Genomic DNA, 14739 nt, shown 5'->3' with positions numbered 1-14739 from the left:
GTATTAAGAGAATCCCTCTTCCCGGCAGAACAAGCATCACTTAAACCTAGTCATCTTCATCGACATTTTTAACGTTGGATTTTCCCTTCAGGGGCTTTCACTTAGAATAAATTTTCCAGCTCCAATTGTCTTGTACAATTGCCACCTGAATTTCTCACCTGGTCTGGCTAAAAAGCAATGCCCCTTTGCCATGACATCCTGAGACTTCCAACTGAGCTTCATCATGCCATTTCCATATCCACCGTTTATTCTGACTGGTTGTCCCTCATGCTTCTTCATCATATTTAAACTATCCAGTTTTCAGTTTTCAGCCTCCTTTTTGGCTAATGAATGGCATCTCTCTGTCATTTTCGCACTTATAATGTTTTCCTACCACGTTCAGGCAGTGTCCTGTGACAATGTTTCCACTGTTTATAGCAATGCAGGCCCTACACATCATAATTGTGTGTTCACTGTGCCAATGGGAATTTGTTATTTACCAATCATCTAACAATCTTTTTCTACTTCATCCAGACTGTTGCTACTTATTCCTATTTTCAGGCTGCACAGTTGGCCGAGCAACTTACCCAGAGGGTCACATCTGGGAACAAGGATGTTTTAAAGTCACATGTGTCAAAGGTCAAATGCTGAGAGGAAAGCTGCTTCCCTCTTGTGAGTTCAATGATACATTTGTCTTGTAATTGTTTGAAATTTTATTGAAAAGCTAAAACATTTCAGCCTTGATTTGCAAAGAAAAAAAATCTGTTTTTTTACAGCACAGGCAGTCCAGAAACATACGTTGACTCACACTATACCACTGATATATTTACAAGCAATTGCATGGCTAAATTATTAATTGAATGTGTCACATAACCAACCAAAGAAAAATTTGACTTCCTGAGTAAAAATTCAAAAAAGAAGCAACTGTTTTATTTCACTCAGTCTGACCTCTCTTGTAGGTTGTGGTGTGGGTGAAGAAGCACACCCCGAGGGAGCTCTTTGGGTCAAAGGATGTTTAGAGTTTCAATGCCAAGAAGGGAAGGTTGAGGAGCATGCCATGGTTTTCACATGTAAGTCTAGATCTTAAGTTTATTGCTTTGATTTGTGTATTTCTATACAGTTGAGTTCTTGGAATCAAAGTCCAATAGTGACTCTTCTGCTTTGTTGGGAAAATAACTCTTTGGATTGGAATGCTGCCTGGAAAAATTTCAATTGCTTCTGTTGCTAGTATGGAAATTTCTGCATATAAAGCACAAGAAACTAAAATTAGTTTAGTATTTTGCATTATCGCCTATGTAAAGCTTCGTAACCTTCTTATCCGATAATTTCAGGTAAAATGTTGTTCGTCATGGTGGTAATTGCTGTGGTTGGTGTGGTCGGAGCAGCATTGCTGGTGGTGTTGGTGCTCAGAAACAGATGGCCATTCTATACTAGAGTTTGAAAATATTATAATGACCATCGTAAGTTATTAAATAAGTTACTTTTAATGGTGGACTACAAAGAGGAAATAGTCAGTGCCTTTTTCGCCCATTTTTTTAAGGATTTTGCTCACACAAAATAGAAGCCAGACATTCGTTACACTGTAAAAGTTGTGGCACAGTAACAATCAACTAAAACTTTATTGTAAAGATGTTATGTATACTGCTTTTACGAAGTAAATAAAGTACTACACCAAAAACTAACTGTCAAAAGCAAGTTTACCCTGTAATATAATGCAGCACCATAGTAGTTCAAATCTGTTATTATCAATTAGGGTAAATAGTTATTTCCCTTTTGATAAAAAGACCAATGGGGAATGGCGGCTCAAACCAAGCAGGCAGAAACAGGCAGGTTACAGTGTTCAGAGATATAAAGAGACTGATAGGCTGGCTGGATTAGGTCACGGTATAGAAAGAACTACATTAAGCAGGTTTTATCCCAGCATGGGCCTTGCCCAAAGACTGCCCCTAAGTATGATGAGGTCTAAAAAGGATTAAGAAGCCTTGTGCAGATCTTTGAGCTGGAGTGCACATATAGTCTTGGACATACCAGAAGTGAACAGACCATTGTGGGACTGATCAGGCCATTCGACTTTCTCGTTAACAACTTGAGTGTACTTATATAGAATCAAGGAGGATCCTGGTGTTTCTAGAAGGGCTGTGGGAGTGGTGGCACCGTGCAATAAAACTGTAATGATTCCAAGTCAGTAGACAGAGGCAAATAGTAATAACTGGAGGGCCTTCACGGATATGAACACAATATCATCACAACAACGATGGTAATGTTAGACATAAATAAACCTGAAATGGTCACTAACAGGCATACACCTTGTAACATTATGTACCACATTACAGAGGGTACTTAAAAGGATCTTTATGGGATATTTTGGACAGTCAGCAGTATTATTGTATCCCTTTCCATTTTTAAGTATTCAATTTTGTTTCTCACAAAGACGTCTATCTCATAAAAGACTTTAACAGAAATAATAATAATACTAATATAATAATACTAATAGGAAAGAATAACAGCGGAGACTTACGGCAATACTAAATTCAAAACTCAATGCCGCAAACATGACAAAAGCCATAAACACATGGGCAGTGCCAGTAATCAGATACAGCAGAGTGGACTAAGGCTGAACTCCGCAGCATAGACCAGAAAACTAGGAAACACATGAAAATGCACAAAGCATTTCATCCAAGAGCAAATATAGACAAACTATACATAACACAAAAGGAAGGAGGGAGCATAGAGGACTGGGTCAACATTGAGAGCAGAGTACTGGGGCACTATATGAAAACCAGGGATGAAGGACTGATAAAAGTAGACGAACACCCAGAAATATACAGAGACAAGCGAATGAAAAGTAGAACAAAGGACTGGCACAACAAACCAATGCATAGACAGTACATGAGACAGACTAAAGAACTGGGCAGCGACGAAACAGGGCAATGGCTACAGAGGGGAGAACTAAAGAAGGAAACAGAAGGAATACTAACAACGGCACAAGATCAGGCCCTATGAACCAGATATGTCCAAGGAACAATAGATGAAAACATCTCACCCATATGTAGGAAGTGCAATATGAAAAACGAGACCATATACCACATAGCAAGCGAATGTCTGACACTTGCACAGAACCAGTACAAAAAGAGTCATGATTCAGTAGCAAAAGCACTCCACTTGGAGCCTGTGCAAGAAACACCAGCTAGCTTGCAGTAATAAGTGGTACGAACACCAACCCGTAAGAGTGACAGATAACGATCAGGCAAAGATCCTCTGGGACTATGGTATCAGAATAGATATGGTGATGTGTGCCAGTTGACCAGATGTGACGTTGATTGATAAAATCAAGAAGAAAGTATCACTCATTGGTGTCGCAATACCATGGACACCAGAGTAGATGAGAAAGAAAGAGAAAAAATTGATAGGTATCAAGACCTGAAAATAGAAATAAGAATATGGGATATGCAGTGGAAACTGTACTCATAGTCATAGGAACACTAGACATGATCCCAAGATCTCTGGAAAGGAACCCAGAAAAACTAGATGCTGAAGTAGCTCCAGGACTCATGCAGAAGTGTGCTACTAGATACAGCGCACAGTGAGAAAAGCGATGGACTCCTAAGGAGACAGGATGCAACCCGCAACCACTCAGTCGAATTGGATGACTGTGATGGACCCAAAAAAAAAATAAATAATGATAATCATCATATTCTCTATTATTTAAACCAGAAAAACGATTTTCTTTTTGGATCAGTGAAGGGAAAACATCTCATTATATCTTTTGACCAAACAATAAAGATAACTAAAGTGATTGATAGATGTTTCAATCAATTCCTGTCGTTTCCATTCCCTTAATTCCTGTTTCTCGTATCTCCAGACTTTTATCTCTCTCTCTCTCTCAGTATAATATATTTATCATTTCTTTTGTTAATAAAATGTCAATAAAATAAAAAGATATTTAAAATTATTTTCTTAGAAATGCTTATAAAACAAATGCAATTTTAATAAGCCAATGTGTATTGACCGAAAGATAATGGCATCATGAAAATTCTCACTCTGACAAATTTTGTGATGATTTATGATAAAAGATGAAACTTGAAAGAGAAAGGAAGACTTCTTGAAGTCTAGATCTTCATGACTAACGAGGAAGACATTGCCATTATCAGTTAGCAACCTTCTGTGGAGGACGCGGGCATTCAAATAACCAAACGGAGGTAATCTGGAAAAATATCAAACTATGATCAGGCAGAAATCTATAATAATAATAAATATATCCGAGTGGATCTTTCTTCGTTCTCCCCCTGGTGACAGTATCGGAGACATGACACTGCCACCCAACCCCTGCAAACCTGTTCGTCCGCCCAAGGTCGGGTAAGGTAGGTAGGGGAGACATCCAACCCCCTCCTGAAAAAGTTTTTCTGCCCTGGAGTGGGGCGGGATAGGTATGGGAGACACCAACTCTCCCCCTGCAAGACTGTTTGTCCGCCCGTTTTGGGGGCGGGGCAGGTAGGGGAACGGGAGGGTAGAGGAGACACCCATCCTCCTACTGCAAACTGGTTTTCCCATCCCAGGTGAGAGCAGGGTAGGTAGGGGAGACATCCATCCTCCTCATGCAAACCTGTTTGTCCTCAACAGGTGGGGGTGGGGTAGGTAGGTTGATAGGAGGGAAGGGGAGACAGCAGCGCCAGTTTCCAGCACGCATAGCACGCCAACAAGCTCTTATGAGGTAAATTCTTGTCTGAATCTCTCGAGTTCTATTGCACTCTCTCCCCTTTACTTAGAATTTAACATATCGTGAAACTGTTCTTTTTAGAAAAGCCCTGTTTTACTATCCACCCTCTCAAGAATTTGTTTTATAGTGCAACTACAAGGTTTTCCTCCTGTTACACCTTTCAAACCTTCTTACTGCCAGTTTCTCTTTCAGTGCTGATTGACCTCATAGGTCCCTACGCTTGGCCTTTGGCCTAAATTCTATATTTCTAAATAAACCTACATAAACTAGCTTTTTTATAATATAGTTAATTAATTATTGATGAAACAAAAAACTGTAATTCTTGGCCTAAGTGAGTACCTCGTGAATCACTTTAAATCAATAAAAAATAAATAAATAACTCAGGTCAAACTGGACTGGCTGAGTCCATCTGAAAACACCCAATGCCACTTCTTGAGAGAGAGAGAGAGAGAGAGAGAGAGAGAGAGAGAGAGAGAGAGAGAGAGAGAGAGAGATGGGTAACCCTACAATCATTTGGGATGACAGCTGGATATGCTCTGAATGAAAATTATTTATTTTTTTTTTCGCTCATCACAGTCCTCTAATTTGACTGGGTGGTATTTATAGTGTGGGGTTCCGGGTTGCATCCTGCCTCCTTAGGAGTCCATCACTTTTCTTACTATGTGCGCCGTTTCTAGGATCACACTCTTCTGCATGAGTCCTCGAGCTACTTCAGCCTCTAGTTTTTCTAGATTCCTTTTCAGCGATCTTGGGATCGTGTCTAGTGTTCCTATGATTATGGGTACAATTTCCACTGGCATATCCCATATCCTTCTCATTTCTTTTTTCAGATCTTGATACTTATCCATTTTTTCCCTCTCTTTCTCTTCAACTTTGGTGTCCCATGGTATTGCGACATCAATGAGTGATACTTTCTTCTTGATTTTGTCAATCAACGTCACGTCTGGTCTATTTGCACGTATCACCCTATCTGTTCTGATACCATAGTCCCAGAGGATCTTTGCCTGATCGTTTTCTATCAGTCCCTCAGGTTGGTGTTCGTACCACTTATTACTGCAAGCTAGCTGATGTTTCTTGCACAGGCTCCAGTGGAGGGCTTTTGCCACTGAATCATGACTCTTTTTGTACTGGTTCTGTGCAAGAGCCGGACATTCGCTTGCTATGTGGTTTATGGTCTCATTTTTCGTATTGCACTTCCTACATATGGGAGAGATGTTATTTCTGTCTATCGTTCTTTGAACATATCTGGTTCTTAGGGCCTGATCTTGTGCCGCTGTTATCATTCCTTCAGTTTCCTTCTTGAGCTCTCCCCTCTTTAGCCATTGCCATGCGTCATCGCTGGCTAGTTCTTTAGTCTGTCTCATGTATTGTCCGTGCATTGGTTTGTTGTGCCAGTCCTCTGTTCTGTTCGTCATTCTCCTGTCTGTATATTTCTGGGTCTTCATCTACTTTTATTAGTCCTTCTTCCCATGCACTCTTTAGCTACTCGTCTTCACTGGTTTTCAGATATTGCCCCAGTGCTCTGTTCTCGATGTTGACGCAGTCCTCTATACTTAATGGTCGTCTCCCTCCTTCCTTTCGTGTTATGTATAGTCTGTCTGTATTTGCTCTAGGGTGTAGTGCTTTGTGTATTGTCATATGTTTCCTGGTTTTCTGATCTATGCTGCGGAGTTCTGCCTTCGTCCATTCCACTATTCCTGAGCTATATCTGATTACTGGCACTGCCCATGTGTTTATGGCTTTTATCATATTTCCGGCGTTGAGTTTTGACTTGAGCATCGCCTATAGTCTCTGCATAAATTCTTTCCTGATCCTGTCCTTCATCTCTTGGTGTTTTATATCTCCTCCTTCCATTATTCCCAGGTATTTGTATGCAGTCTCATCTATGTGTCTGACGTTGCTCCCATCTGGTAGCTTTATCCATTTAGTTCTTGTTACTTTGCCCTTTTGTATGTTGACTAAGGCCTATTTTTCTATTCCAAACTCCATCCTGATGTCCCCAGATACAATCCTTACAGTCTGGATTAGGGTATCTATTTCCTTGATGCTCTTACCATACAGCTTGATGCCATCCATGAACATCAGATGGTTAATTCTGTTGCCTCTTTTCTTGAGTTGGTACCCGGCATCCATCTTCTGTAGTACTTTTGTCATGGGAATCATGGCTACTACATAGAGTAGTGGGGACAGTGAGTCGCCCTGGAAGATCCCTCTCCTGATATTAACCTCTGCTAGTCTTATTCCAGAGCTTGTAAGTATTGTATTCAAGTTGCGCATTGTACTTTTAAGGAAGCTGATGGTGTTTTCCTCTGGCCCATATATTTTCAGACATTCTATTAGCCATGTGTGTGGTATCATGTCGAAGGCTTTCTTATAGTCTATCCATGCCATGCTTAGGTTGGTTTTCCTTCTCCTACTGTTCTTCATTACCATTTTGTCTATCAGGAGCTGGTCTTTTGTGCCCCTACACTTCCTTCTGCAGCCTTTCTGTTGGTAGGGGAAGGTGTTTGTCTCCTCTAGGTAGTTGTATAGCCTTTCACTGATGATACCTGTTAGTAGCTTCCTCATTATTGGTAGGCAGGTGATAGGCCTGTAGTTACTGGCTATATTTCCCTTACTCTTGTCTTTTTGTACTAAGGATGTTCTTCCTGTGGTCATCCATTTGGGTGCATGGTGATTTGAGATACAATGCTGGAGTTGTTCTGCTATTCGTGGGTGTAGGGCCTTGAAGTTTTTGAGCCAGTATCCATGGACTTCATCGCGACCTGGGGCTCTCCAGTTTGGCATTTTCTTTAGTTGGTGTCTGACTGTGTCTGTCGTGATCTCTGTGAATCTTTGTTTTATTCTCCCTTTTTCTTCTTCCTTGACTTCCTGGAGCCATGTTGCATGTTTTTGTGTGATACTGGATTGTTCCATATGTTTTCCCAGAGTCTCTTACTTGGTTCAGCTTCAGGAATTTCTTGGTGGTTGTCTTCCCCTCTTAGTTGGCTTATAGTCTTTTCTGGTTGGTTCCGAATAGTTTGTTCTGTTGGTACCCTTATTCCTGTTCATGTACCATTGGATCTTATGTGCTTTGGCCTTAAGCCTCTTTTTTACATCTTCAATTGTGTTGTTTAGTCTCCTTTCTTGTACTTTGTATTTCTTGTCAAGTTCCTCCCTTGTTTTCTTGCTTCTTAGCCTTTTTTCTGCCATCTATTTCAGTTTACTCAAGTCAGATCTCATCACCATGATTTGCTTTTTCAGGCGCCTTTTCCAAGGAGGTTGCTGTTTTGGTTTCTGTTGGGTTGGTTGTGCTGGTGGTGTCGGTGTTCGTATCTCCATCAGTTCTGCTACCAATCTTGCTCCTGCATATGCCAAGTTATTTGTTTCTGTGATACTGGTGGAGTGTATTATGCCCATTATTTCATTAACCTCACTTGTTTTCTCCTTTAATTTCTTGGTGTTGTAGGCTTTCATGGAGGGGATCTTTGTTCTCTCTGTACCTGGCTCCATCCATTGTCTAATCTTTTCTACCCATTCCGTCCTCTCTGTTACTTCGTCTCTGTCGTCTTCTGTGGCATTGTCTCTCAGTTCGTCTTCGTGTAATTCGTTGTCATGTGACATTTCCCTTTCCAGTTCTTCTCTTTCTGTTGTGGAGAGCCAGTTCTTTTTCTTTATGTTCCTTACTTGGTCTGCCAGCCCATGCTCTGTTTGGGGGGTGTTATTCCTCTCATTCCAATTGTTGACCAACCTTCTTCTATATCCTCTCTCTGTCGGGTTGCTTCTGATGTAGCATCTCCATATTTCCTTATTTTCTTCTCTTGTACATTTCTTCCTTTGGTTTGCTTCTGTAGCTCCAATCTCAGGCTGTTGGTTACTGTCGTTGTGGTGGTCAGTTGCTGGATGACGACCTCCAAGTACCTGACCGTCTTCCCCTTCAATTGGATTGAATACCTGGCTGCCGGACGAAGTTCCTCTGTTGCCAGAGGTTCCATTTACGTCGTTGTCATTTATTCCTTCATTTCTTTCCATCATTGCTGAGTTTTGCTATTTATTATTAATTAGTTTCTACTTCAACACAATCAGTCAATGTTCAACCTAAATTTGAGGCAAAACACCATAACATAAAAATACATTCTAGTAAAGTACTAGTAAAGTACAAATCAAATGAAGTTCACACTCGAGACCAAAGTATTTCACAAAAAATCAGTTTAGCTTTGTCTCGCTTGTCATACAGGTCACAACTTTCCCAGGATTCAAAAGTCCTTTCTCAAGTCATAGCAAATACAACACCGCGACGTTAGGACACTCCTCAAAATTCCCTCAGGATTCTTGAACTAGCATTAGACAGACAGTGGCACCTTAGAGAACACCAGTGTCACCCTTAACAATGTCCTTCAGACAAGACCAAGAAGCTGACCGTTCCTTAAGCCTATTGTTACATTCCCTGTACAATTCCGCATAATCACCTTTAACACCATCTAGCTGTCTTTAGCGTCTCACGCCACCCATGTAGCCGGCCATCTGCATTTGGTCACAATAAATGGGAAAGGGAGACCCCTATTAACCTAGCTGCAGTTCATTAAAGATTTGATCTGACCCTTACCTTTCACACCTAGTAACTCCACCCCCTCTAATTTTCCTCTCTTACAATGCCCTTCTTTGTCGTAAATAATGAGACACATTTCTGTTGAAATACTGTTCTCTTACAGCACTACCTGAGGATTAAGAAGGTTCTCCTTTGAAGATAAGACGATGAAAATTGAGTTCACTTAAGGTTGAACATAAATAATGTAAATTTGCTTGCATAGTAAATCTGTCAACAACGATAGAGTAGGATCATAGTAAAATTGGCAGCCCCAGGCGTATCTTCTCTGTTTGTTTACCTACTCAAAAATCATAACAAACCTTACATCACAGTGACCTTGACTTTGGCAGTTGTGTTGTCAGTTTAAAGTACAGTCTTTTTACTTTTGCTCGTTTCTAATTTTGCTGTTTCTCATGCACGAAGAACACTCTTACTAGAAGATAAAAAATGAAATCTAATTCATATTTCTCATTGGAATTTGTTAAATACTTTAAGGAGGAAAAAATAATTGTTCCATACAATTCATAAAGGACTATTAAAAACTCCTGGTGCAGCAATAACCATACCAAGTAATTATCAGTAGTATTTTGCTTTTGGCACTTGACCATCTTTGGATTAAGATCTGTTCAAGGCCTGGGTCTTTTACAACTCACTTCATCTTTTGTTGCACTTTTAATTTTGACTTTTGGCTTGTGTCTGTTTGACACATGTCCAGTTGGGACTACTAAGGGAACTCATTGAAACTATGTTCCTTCAGAGTCGTTGCAGAAGCTCTGGTGGCAGGAACACATGAAAGTTTTTCTGGAACCGACTCCTTCGAGCCTACCATTCATGACTCAAGGATATCTAAGGTGTTGAGTAGGACTATTTGGCTGTTTCCATAGAAAGCAGCTTGAGAATTTGTTCCGCAGTGAATAACTGCCTAAGCACATGGAGAAGTGTCTTGGGTAGCAGATCCTCAGCATCATGACTAGGATTTTTCTGTTGATATATCAGGGAGATCAACTCTACTAACCAAACTCCTGCACTTACTCCACACTACATGAGTGTAACATGGCTTCCACGCACCACACAAGTACAAAACTTACGCACCACATGAGTGCAAACTTGAGCAACCACACAAGTGTGGAACATTCCCTCCAGATCCAGGGTGGCACCATCACTGGTACCAACCCTCTACAGATACCCATCGCGTGTTCTAGAGGTTACTACTCAAGCCTATAAGATACGTCATGCCCGTACTATAAGATACGTCATGCACCATACACACAGTATGCACACCTAATTGGCACCTGTGAGGCTATGATTTGGGGGCAGTGGACCAGTGCTTTAATCTTTGGCTTCAACAACGACCATGGCACCCCACTAGTGGGCGGCCATATGTCCCAGGACCACCCATAGCCAACATCCTTTACATGGCACAGCACAAAAGTACACTTCATACCTATCTGGTGAATGCACTAGCCAATATTCAGGTCAGAGCATCTCTGATCAGGGAGGACGCTATTCCCACCGAAGCCTACATAAATGGCACACGAAGAATGAAATATGTAAATGAAAATGGGCGTTGCACAAAAGTGTCCAACTGGTTAGGCTAAGAACTGTCACTCACAGGCAATCTAAATTATGGACTTTTGGCATCGTCCACCACCTGCCTGACAATCACGCATTCCTGTTAGGGCTAGATTTGCTAGCCCAGATGGATTTCAATTTCGAACACGACTACTAATCTATGTGGGAGTGCTTTTTGAATGAGATAAGAAACTCTCCAGAACACTGCCTAGGGCCTGCCCAGGCACCCACAATTATGCTAGGATAGAGCTCTTTCCTAGCATCCAACAGAACACATTGCCAGGTTTAGCATCTGGAACGCCGCGCCCTATTTTTCCATGGAAAGGCACGAGATCCTTTGGGTTGACTCCACAGTGTATAAGGAGGAGGGAGCTTTACCTCTCAGATTGTTTCCTGAAGAAAACCAGATCAGAGAAAACCTGGACCAGAAGCCAGACCCTCCAAACTGGAACCCCCCAGGGAGGCATGGTCCTGACGGACCTCATGGACGTAACGCAATTGAGTGATGTCAGCCCAAACTTTACCCTAACAGAATCTCATATCTCCACACAGGACACATCCACTGAAGAACTTCACCTAGTGAAAGTGTGGGGAATGCTCAAGGGGCACGGGAGTTGGTTACCCCAGATGGTTTGGTGCAAAGCCCCATTATTCCACAAGAGGAAGATTTCACTTGCCATCTTAGTGAATTACGAGAAGGTCAGAGGGAAGGCTCCCTAACAGCTGATGTAATGAGCCTAGAGACAACAATACCTTTGTGCTGGGATTAGATAAGTCCAGCTGACATGGTCATGGACTTGCCCTATACTGAAGATACCCCAGATGACACCCCAGGTTGAGACAGACACTACCCTCCAGCAGGTGTGTGGGATTTTCGTAAAGGCAGGGGTAACATACCCCATTAAGACAGAGGACAACCAATCTAATCTGGATTTCCTAGACCAATTAGCAACCTCAACAGGGTCATCTCCTCCTTCATCTCTGGAATATGAAACTGATGAGGCCACCCTGGCGTTCTATGACTCCTTCTATGACCCTAAGAAACGGTATGAGGAGTCAGACTCTTTCGCTGGAGAACTTGTAGGAGAGCCTGCAAGCCCTTTGGGAACTTACCTCTGAATTGGGCGTTGCTACAACCAGTCTTGCCTGAACACACATTTGATTTGTCAGTTCTTACTGGCGTCGCAATGACTAGGTTATTGATGCCGTATCATTAAAAGGAAATACAAAGGAAAAAGTCAATTAATAAGCTATGAATATATTTCTATAAAAATCTGTCAGAGAACTATAGAGAACCCAAAAACACACAAAATACCCATCCCACCTACACACCTATTACAAATTAATTGTAAACAAAAGTACAAGCAACGCAGGCACCCTGCACACTTCCAAATTCTACACAATTCTGTGAAATAGATATTAAAAGTACTAAAACTTTAAATATGGTAATAAATATTATATCAATTGGAGGTAAACTTTATGTACATAAAAATTTAACGAAGTAAAAGACTTAAAAGCAAATGATATATACTAACACATACTAACACATATACACAAACTCAAACATCATGACCAAATTAACCTAAATTTTTTCAAGATCTGCTTCTTGTAGGTAACTAAAAATGCTATCCTCATTAAAATCTCTTCCTATAACGGCATCCAGTTTAAAATCCGTTCTTCCAACTGCGTTAAAATGACAGTTCCTTACTGACATTAAGCTGGGACATTCTACTATTATATGTTTTACTGTGAAGGGAACAAGACAATCCTCACAAAATGGTTCAGGGTCATTGTTCATTAAAAAAACTATGAGTAATCCGTGAGTGGCCGATCTGTAACCTACATAATGCAGTCTCTTTCCAACGGTCTTCTAACATACAAAGCCAGAGGTTGATTACAACAGTAAGTTCTCTCATTTTATTATTGCTCTCTATTGTCCGATAAAATTGCCAAACAGATTTTACTGCCTTTTTAATTTCAGGAATGTAGTCTGAGCAAGGAATTGCTATACTTCTTGGATTTTTTTATGTACCTGACTTAGCCAGTTCAACAACTTGTTCATTTCCAACAATGCCAACATGTGAAGGAACCCAGCAGAAGTTGACTGCCTTCTGTTTCTGTTTTAATAAAAACAGCCACTCTGTTATTTCCAGTACCACAGGGTGTGTTGGATTAAAAGATGTCAAAGCTTCCAAGGCACTCTTAGAATCACTAAAAATTGTAAAATTACCTCCTCCTAAAGTAACAATTTTCTCTAGTGCTGTTAAAATGCTAAAAGTTCAGCAGTAAAACTAGAAGCAGAACTTGGTAGTGCATCACAAATACTAATGTCAGGGTATACCACTCCAAACAACGCCTGCACTGGATTTGGAGCCATCTATAAATATTTGCCTCGAGTTATCAAGCTTTTCAGCATGGCAAGGGAATTTCTGTTTAAGAATATCATCTGAACAATCTGCCTTGCAAACAAAAAACCATTTACAATATTTCACAAAGTTTTTAGGCCTCATCTTTGATAGCAGGTTAACATGGGAAGCTCATCTCAGGAGCCTCAAAGTCAAATGCATGAAGGCATTACTTCTTTTGAAAGTCTCAAGTCATACAAATTGGGGGGCTGATCTGATAGAAAGCACTTGTTACATGTTTATAAGGCAATGGTTGCCTCAAAATTGGCATATGGGTCAGAAATCTACTCATCAGCAACTACAAGAAGATTAGATACTTTGAATGCAGTTCACCATGGGGAAATTAGAATAGATCCTCCCCAATATCTAGTTTATTAGTGGATGTGGGTAAACTGCCCCTAGATTTCATAAGAAAATTTACCCTGTTGAAATATTGGTACCCCATACAGAGAACTCCTGAGCCCTTAGCCTACAATACTGTTTTTAAAGGCAATTTTTTGTATTCATGAAAGACGCGCTTCATATCCTAAGCCCTTTGGGTACAGGGGAGATTATACTTTCCTGCTAGGAGACTATACTTTCCTGCTATTTTCTTAATAACTGTCCATATCTTGGTCATAGGTGTTTCCAGGTAATTGTTGATATAAAAAGTACCCATGATTCTCGTCTCGCATGTTTTTTTTGCCGTCTGAATTTGGCTCGAGCCTTTTTAAAGGAGATCAAGTAGCACTCACATCGATGGCTTTATGTCTTATTTTGCATTGAACACTCCACCATGGAATAGGTTTTCGATGTAATTTTCCACTGGATTTTGGGATTGCCTTTTCTGCTGCAAACATAAAAATCATTGTTAAATAGAACACTGCTTCTCCTATTGTTGGTATATCTTTTGCATCTAGTTCAATATAACTAAGTTCCTGGAAAAGGTGGTACACCACCTAGGCATTCTGTATACTGGCTCATATTTCTCAGTTCTTATGACAATTGGGAAATGATCACTACCGCATAGATCATCCAACACCTCCCAGTTGCAGTCTATGAATGTATCAGAACTGGTGATAGATAAGTCAATGCATGAAAATGTTCCAGTCTGAATGTGAAAATGGGTGAGTTTTTCAGTATTCAAAAGGGTCATATCTGAATTTTCTATTGATGATAAGATAAGGTTGCCTCTTTGATTCGTTAAAATATCATTCCAAAGTTTATGTCGACCATTAAAGTCTCCGAATATAAGAAATGGTCGAGGTAGCTGTTCATACATGTGTTAATTGTCGTTCAAGTATTGGGTTATTAGGAGGGAGATACAATAAACAAATTGTGTATATCTTTTTTAAGTGAATTTTAACAGCTGAAGCTTGTAATTGAGTTTGCAACTGTAATTTTGAGTGAGCATTATCTCGTCTTACAAGAAGAGCACTTCCATCCGAATATCCCTGTAAAGGGAAGTGGAAGTGGAATGCAAAAAACTCATTAGGAGTAAGCATTTTGTTGTGCTTAGC

General features: G+C 40.5%; 1 protein-coding gene across 4 annotated transcripts in view; it reads left to right on the top strand.

Annotated features, from left to right (window-relative positions):
* Window positions 1-3665, top strand: part of LOC135220607 (putative ankyrin repeat protein RF_0381) — a 37631-nt gene extending 33966 nt beyond the window's left edge. For 3 of the 4 annotated variants that reach the window (XM_064257903.1, XM_064257900.1, XM_064257899.1), the window contains 3 exons: window positions 541-651; window positions 939-1049; window positions 1311-3665. In XM_064257903.1, the coding sequence (XP_064113973.1) occupies window positions 541-651; window positions 939-1049; window positions 1311-1420 (332 nt within the window). In that variant the 3' untranslated portion in view covers window positions 1421-3665. The remainder of the gene's footprint in view (window positions 1-540; window positions 652-938; window positions 1050-1310) is intronic. The other variant, XM_064257902.1, reaches the window with a different exon arrangement.
* Window positions 3666-14739: the final 11074 nt, after the last annotated feature.

This window comes from Macrobrachium nipponense, chromosome 2 (assembly GCF_015104395.2).
Source record: "Macrobrachium nipponense isolate FS-2020 chromosome 2, ASM1510439v2, whole genome shotgun sequence".
NCBI classification, from domain to species: domain Eukaryota; kingdom Metazoa; phylum Arthropoda; class Malacostraca; order Decapoda; family Palaemonidae; genus Macrobrachium; species Macrobrachium nipponense.
Note: the sequence above shows the minus strand (reverse complement) of the source record. Positions and strands in the feature narration are given on the sequence as shown.